At 37.3% G+C, this 7,530-nt stretch overlaps 1 protein-coding gene across 1 annotated transcript; it reads left to right on the top strand.

Moving 5' to 3' along the window:
• The first annotated feature begins 595 nt into the window (after positions 1 to 595).
• DNAJB9 (DnaJ (Hsp40) homolog, subfamily B, member 9) lies at positions 596 to 4,226 on the top strand. The gene is made up of 2 exons (XM_010574033.1): positions 596 to 819; positions 2,578 to 4,226. Exons 1-2 carry the CDS (start codon positions 603 to 605, stop codon positions 3,006 to 3,008), a joined length of 648 nt encoding a protein of 215 aa, XP_010572335.1. The 5' UTR covers positions 596 to 602; the 3' UTR covers positions 3,009 to 4,226.
• The last annotated feature ends 3,304 nt before the right edge of the window (positions 4,227 to 7,530 follow it).

The following is a 7,530-nucleotide window of genomic DNA, read 5'->3' as shown; positions in this document are numbered from 1 at the left end:
TGGTAGGGCAGTGTGAGAAGCTGAAAAGTCCCTGACTTAGTTGTTGCGAAGCAGTGTTTATACTAAAATATCAGTGTGTTGTCAACATTAGCCTCATCCTAAATCTAAAACACAGCCCTATACCAGCTACTGAGAAGGAAGTTAACTTTATTCCAGCTGAAACCAGGACATCAGTACTGAGTGGGTTTTTGCAACCTTCGCTTTAATTTAGAGCTGCTGTGTTTATGGTCCTAGAACTCAAGGATTGGTTTAAAGCTAGTTAAGGTATGCCAGCATGAACTGTTTGATACAGTGAAACATATTGTATGTGTACTTCAACAGCTCTGTGGGAGAATGTATGGTTAAGGATACACCGAAGTATGCTTGTGATGCATGTGAAATGTGAATTCACAGTGTTTTCATTTACATATTCTGTGATTATGAAACTAGGGGAATGGAGTTTGACGTGTGTGAAACAATGTGTTTACACGTCTGTCACTGAGTGACTCCTGAAACATACAGGTCTTCCTCTTCTGGCTTATAGCTGTACCTTTAAGTTGTTGCAGAAACTGAAATAACTTGTTCTTCAAGTATATTTCTTTTTCTTTCTAGGAACCAGAGAAATGGCAACTACGCAATCTGTCTTCACATTTGCTCTCTGCATTTTAATGATAACTGAATTAATACTGGCTACAGAGAGCTATTATGATATCTTAGGAGTTCCAAAAAATGCATCTGACCGCCAGATCAAGAAGGCGTTTCACAAGCTGGCTATGAAATACCACCCAGACAAAAATAAGAGTCCTGGTGCAGAAGCAAAATTTAGAGAAATTGCTGAAGGTAATATATGCTATCCTTAGTCTTAATAATTTAATACATGGCTTATATCTGTGAGCAGATGTGGTTACTTAGGTTTGCTCTGGTTTTGCTGAGTAAGAGGTTAAAAGATTTTTTCTTATTTCTGTTTCTGTGTGTCAAATGTCCAGTATCAGTATCTGGCTTGTTTCTGTGTCCTTGTACGTAGGCAGGCCTTTTACACAGTTTATGCATTCCTGCTTATTAGGCTTTTTGGCTTATGCCTCTTGTCACAAAAACATACTTGGCAGTAGGACAACTTTAGCCCTAGGAGGTTAATTCTTATCTTTTGATCTGTCTAGTAAGATCCAGCTCAGGATTACTAGGGCTTCAGGGGGACCTAACAGCAACCTTCCAGTAACTGTGGGGAGATTATAAAAAAAAAAAAATACAGCAAAGTGGTTCATGGTGGGAGTACAAGAGGTTCAGAGTGTTTATAAGGAAAAACTTCTTCATCTTGAGGATAGGCCGGTGTTGGAACAGGTTGCTTAGAGAGGTTGTGAGGTCTCCAACCTTGGAAATTCATCAGGAATGAGTGGATAAAGCCCTGAATAAGCTAGTCTGATCTCATAACTGACCCTGCTTTGAGCAGGAGGTTACAGTACAGATCTTCTGAGGTCACTTCCAACCTGAGTTACCCTGTGGTCCTAGGAATACACCATTCATAAGTGTTTTGTGATAAAATATAATTGTGGAAGTGGATAATCAAGAATAGAAAAAGGCTTGCTGAAAAATCAGGTGTTCCCACATCTGATCCCCATAGACTCTGTTATAACATCCATCTGTGTAGTTCTAAGCTAGCAGGAGATTTCTGGGTTTTACCTTCTTGTCTGCAGAAAAATTATTTTGAAAGAAAGGTAGTCATTAATATAGTGAAAGGGAGGGACAGTCTCGTTAGATACTTACTGTAGTTAGCACCTATTGCGGGAGGAATTGGGAACTCTTAAGTAAGTGTTGAAGTATATAGAATAGTTGCAAGCCTTTGACAGATAAGAAAATGGAAGTGTTTGAAATACTTAATGTTTCAGAATAGGTATATTATCTGTCAGAGTTTCTGCCTTGGAACACCAGTAGCTGTAGTTGTAGACCAAAGATCAGATGGAAACCTAATTTCATTTCAGATATATCCAGTCACAAAATCTAGGTTAATTGTTGAACTTTTGAAAAACCAAGAATTTGGACACAGGGGAAACTAATTCCCTTTATCTCCTTGATGTTTATCTTGTTGCTTAGTTGTAACTGCGGTCTAGCTAGAACCTGCTGGCTGGCAAGTAATTTTGCAGACACTGCACTGTGTTACTGTGATAGGAATGCAGTAGGCAGTTCATTTTGTTAGGTAGTGCTCCTAACTCATCCTCAGTCCTCCAGTCTTTCTGATCACCATATGTCATTGCTATTTTCTTTCAAATATAAACACTAATCTTTAATGCTAGTTAAGCTATGTTGTATTATGTGAATTTAAAATTTTGAGGATATAATCTGTCCTCATAGTATAGCTATATTTATTATTATAAATATTTGTTTTGAAACAGCTTATTCTGGATTGGAAAAAGTTAAACAAATGTTGACCTTCGTTGGGCTTGCATATTGAATGAAAGTCTTGCTTGAAATTTGTCCTGTTGAGGGAGTGGGAGAAAGCTGTTCTTTGTATTTGTGTATGGTTTTCTTTTGTTGTTGTTTGGGTTTTTTTTCAAATGAGAATGTAAATAAACTTTTACAACTTTTTCTTTTAAATGGAAATAGCATATGAAACATTATCAGATGAGAATAAACGAAGAGAATATGATCAGTTTGGCCGTCATGGAGGACAAGGAAATAATGGAAGCCCGTTCCATCAGTCATTTAATTTCAACTTTGATGATCTGTTCAAAGACTTTGACCTCTTTAGTCAAAACTCACGGTCCAAAAAGCACTTTGAAAATCACTTCCGAAGTCATCGGGAAGCTCACAATCGGCAAAGGCGTTCTTTCCAAGAGTTCTCCTTTGGAGGTGGACTGTTTGATGATGTGTTTGAAAATATGGAAAAAATGTTTTCGTTTAGTGACTTTGAAAATGCACACCGGCATGCAGTGCGAACTGATACCAGATTTCATGGATCCAGTAAGCACTGTAGGACTGTCACTCAGAGACGAGGAAACATGGTTACCACATATACAGACTGTTCTGGACAATAATGTTTCCTTTCTTTTCATCTCTTTTCTTCTTCTTTCAACATCTTCATGATCTTTCTTGGTTTTGCGCTAACACGGAAAAAATTCTTTGAACTGTGTGTTCTAAAAAAACACTTAACTGCTATAAAGAAATTGTAGATGAAAACTAATCTTCAGAATAGAAACAACATGCATTTGGGAAGTAGATGTCTCAGTAACTACTTAGAATGGGAGAGAAATCTCATGTGGCAGAGGAAATTATGTGTATTTCAGTTTAGTAAACACTTTCCATAAATCTGAACTTCAACACAAGATATATATTTTTAATTTGAGAAATGTAATATAATTTTTTCATACATGCCAATTCAAGACTGTTTGAGTTACTGGTGCATGGATTGCAGCAGAGGGGAAACTTTAACTTTGAAGTGCTGCTTTTTTTATCACATCTTTCCAAGTTTTCACTTGCAGTTTTTACCTGATACAGACTTACTGTGCAAATTGGATAATTTACGCAAACTACCATCAGAAATATGACTTACCTGGATCTTTGTTACTCTGTCCAGCATTGCAAATATATTAATCATAAAACACTTCTTAAAGTTGGAAAATAACAAGAGGAAATATGTTAAGATTGTGCTTCACCTAGGAGAGTGATGTTGGAATTAATTCTATTTCTGCATAGCCTTTCATTGGCCTGAAAAGATCTTGGGATTTGAATAACCCTTGACTTATTTAAGGGATATTCATGTATGTAAGCTTGCGTGCATGCAAGGTCTCTTTTTTTTCTTCCAGAATACAAATAACTGTTTATCGAGGTTTGGAAGAGCATACTGAAAACACTCTTGTTTTATGCTTATTATATTACCACGTGTGCAATGTAGTTTCCTTAGCTCAGTTTATTGAACTTAAGTACTCCTCTGTGCTCTTGTGAGCTTAAACAAGATAAGCTTGCCTGCGGATTCCTAGTGTTTCTGGAAGGGCCTAAATAAAAAAATAGATAGATTGTGTTTAGATTGACAGATTTATTACCTGTCAGCAGGAATTTTTCAGTGTTGTGATTTGAAAGGTAAATTCTTAGCATAAACACAGAGTAAAACTGAAAATTACAATTGTTGTATTCATCTAATGCCTTGTGGTGCTGGAATCTGCCAATAAGGACAGTACTAATGGGTATCAATTTCAGCACCATGGAAATCTGTAACCAGTCTAAACTATTTAAAACTAAAAAAAGAAAAAAAACAACCCACAACAAAACCCCTGACTATTTTAACTGATGTCAAGCCAAAAGTTTTGTTTTATTTCTTAACTAGTAATACAGGTTTAGTATATTAAATTGGTTCCCCTTAGTAAGATTACTGGCACCACCCACATATTGCTGTCCCTTCAGAACTGAGATAAGAATTTACCTCTCAGATTGATTGCATGAGCAAAATGAGCATTTTAAACAGCAGGGTTTTAAATAGGCTTTGAGTTCTTAAAATCTGTATCAGAAGAGATTTAACCCTTTGCTTCTCGGGTGGATGTTGAAAGCTGCCTATTTGCTGAGTAACTTTAACCTTCCCCTCAAGGGTACGTATTATTGCTTGTTCAGTTTTCGTTCTCTAAATACTTGGAATGGATTGTTGCATTATATTAAGTGCTTTTCCTTTTCCATGTTCTTTATTTATTAATAGACTAATACCTCATATATGGTCTTTATCAAAAGCCAGTAATTTGTGCAACATTATCGGAATGTGCAATATTCTTATAGTAGGAAAAGTGCTGGAGTGAGTGTGTTTATTTCCACCCTTTTTCTGTTTAGAGATTTTTTAGTTTCTTCTGTATAATTAATATATGATTCAACCAAAAGTTGTAATTCATGTAGACTTCTGCATTTTTTCTTTAACATACTCCATCAGTCCTGTGTATGAATCAAATTATCTGATTCATATCATATGGGCATCTAAGTGAACAAATTATGAACTTTAAGTTCTTAATTACTTTCACAAGTATCAAGGTATTTTTAGAGGTCATTTCTGTATGCATTTGAGGAGAGTTTTCACACTGAGAAGACTTTGGAAGGATGTGGCCTTTAGTATTAAATATAAGAGTATTAGTGAATGTCCTTTAGGGATGATGACTGCTGGAACTTAGAGGTGGAAGCCAACTCTAGAAGCAGGATGCAAAGGTAAAATGTTAATGCCTTTCTTAGTCTAATAAATATTTTCTTAATTAAAAAAAAGTGGAAACAGCAGAATGAGTAGTTCTTAAGTGTGGGAGAAGGAATATTTAAAGTTCCTACTAGAACCAAACCACTGACTTGTCCAAAGGTAGTTTTCTCCAGTTACGAACATGGGTCCATTCCGTAATCCTGAATTACAGGAATAATAGCTAAAATGTTCACTTTAAATTGTAGGAAACACAGCCACCCCCACAATTTAAGACTCTTTTAAGTGACTGTGTGAGGTTACCATCTTTCAGGCTAAGCTTTTAGGTGAAAATCAAGGGTCCTTGGCTGTTCCTAGGTTAGCTTCCCCTCTTTAAGGATGCTCCAAACTTTATTCACACAAAGTGTACTTGTTTTCCTTAACTCTTTAAAGTCAAAGTGTGAAACCTAATAAAACGGTAGGATTGCTAGTTTTCTAGGTGATAGTACATTAAAAAGACTTCTGCCTAGTCTATTTTCATCTGCTTCCATATTAGTTCTCTTAATTACTTGTCATAGGAAAACCAACAAATACTTCTATTATTCCTATGGCTTCTCCAAGTGACCTTTCTGCTTGTTTTGGTTGTTGATCCGAGGTGAAATCCAAAGGAGAGCTCATCATTAGTACCGAAGAGTCTCGTGTATTGCTATCCATATGACTTCCCATGATGGCTATGCTTTGAATAGACTTTAGCTGAAGAAATTCAGGCAGGCTTTCCTCAGCCAGCAGTCTTCAGTTCCATGGCTATCAGAACACAAGCTTGCAAAACATGTTGTGCTTCTCACTTCTTCAGAGCTCTTGCACATTCTTTTCCTATTTTTAGTGTTTGCTTCATGGCAGGTTCTCCAGCGGAAGTCCTGATATAACCTTATGACACCCCCTACTTCAGAAGTTTAAGTGCCATCTTTGATCTCCATATCTTGTGAAAAGACCCAGGAAAACCTAATTTTTTGTTGTGTGAGGGTGAAAAATACAATTCTTAACTATTTTTTGAAAGGCATTTATGCATATGTAACTCCACATGGTTGAGTTTCTAAAACTTTACAAAAAAAAGTGGTTTTTTTATGTTTTTTTTTTCCATTATACTTTTGAAACGCAGTATCTAGTGGAGATGAAAGTACTGTAAACTTAATTAGGGTGCCATTACATTAAATGTGTGAAAATTGTTTGTGTGATGTCGTGTTTTTTTTTCCCCTCTCCTTCAAGATGTAGATGGAAGCCAAATTCAAGTGGGTTGTGTGGCACTTGTGTTTTATGGAACACTTTGGCCTCTACGGTTTCCCTGAATGGGCTGGTGGGGTTGGCAGGGAGAAGGGCATGGGGTTGAAAGAAATTGACTTAATTTTACCTGGTTTGGTTTTTTTTTTTTAGAGATGTTAGGAATTGGTTGGACTCTTTTGAGAGGTGATGGGTATAAGAGCTGAGAGACTCTGCCTTGAACTGTTGGCTCTCTGCCTGCTGCCTGCTCTGACCACCCTGCTGAGGTGTGGGAGAGTAGTACGATCAGGCTAGGTTGCCACTCAAAAGTGCAGATTCTGAAGCCAAGATTAGGATGTGGTCATGCCAATTTGAAAGTTGACTGCAAGACTGTGCTTGAAAGTTCTTGTTTTCTGGGTCTAATCCTTAGAAGGTGGAGGTTATAAGTTTTGGGGTTTGGTATGTCTTAGTGGGCCATTCCTCATTAGAATAGTCTTCCCTGGAACCTAAGCAAATCTGCCATCTTAGCAATGCAAAACCAAATTTTGAGGACTAAATGTGTTGGAGACAATGGAAGATGTGTTATTTTTATGCTGAGCAGAGTGTTGGTTTTTTTAAATTATTTGTAAATTGAAAACTTGCATCAGAATTGTCTGTTGGACTTGAAACAAAAGCCTTGTGTAGAGCATGTTGACTGTGCCATGTATGGGGCTTGTTTCAGAATAAAATGCTGTTCAGAGGATCATCTGGCTGTGGTGGCTGACATGGGTGAGCCTGACAGGTCTGCCCTTGGGTAGTGATTCATACAGCCATGCTGCTGACTTCTGTAGTGTGGGCACCTGTTTCTTTAGGGACTGGATAGAGACCAGCTTTGTAGAGGCCCCTCAGCAGCTGTGATATCAATTGACTGTCAGTCACTCCTAGCATAAGTCTGAATCAATTCTAGGTTAAGGCTGGAACTCATCCTTGATTCCAGTTTGTTTAAAAAAAACCCCAAACCCAACTGCTTTGAAGTGATGTACTCCAAAGCTTAGGCACGGTGGCAAACAACATTTTATATGGGGCATGTTCCCTGTTAAGCAGTGGGTTTGATTCAACAGCATTTATTTTCAGAAGTATGGTAATGCTGAAATGAATGTTATTGCTTGTGTTGTTGCTCCTGT

Source organism: Haliaeetus leucocephalus, unplaced genomic scaffold, assembly GCF_000737465.1.
Source record: "Haliaeetus leucocephalus isolate CR32 unplaced genomic scaffold, Haliaeetus_leucocephalus-4.0 Scaffold406, whole genome shotgun sequence".
Taxonomy (NCBI): Eukaryota; Metazoa; Chordata; class Aves; order Accipitriformes; family Accipitridae; genus Haliaeetus; species Haliaeetus leucocephalus.
This window is presented reverse-complemented; position numbering and strand designations above follow the sequence as displayed.

Excerpts from the sequence above, each read along its gene's own strand:
- DNAJB9 (XM_010574033.1), top strand. The coding sequence starts at position 603 with ATGGCAACTACGCAATCTGTCTTCACATTTGCTCTCTGCATTTTAATG. Across the intron at positions 820-2,577 it reads ATTTAGAGAAATTGCTGAAG|CATATGAAACATTATCAGAT; the intron begins GTAATATATGCT and ends AAATGGAAATAG.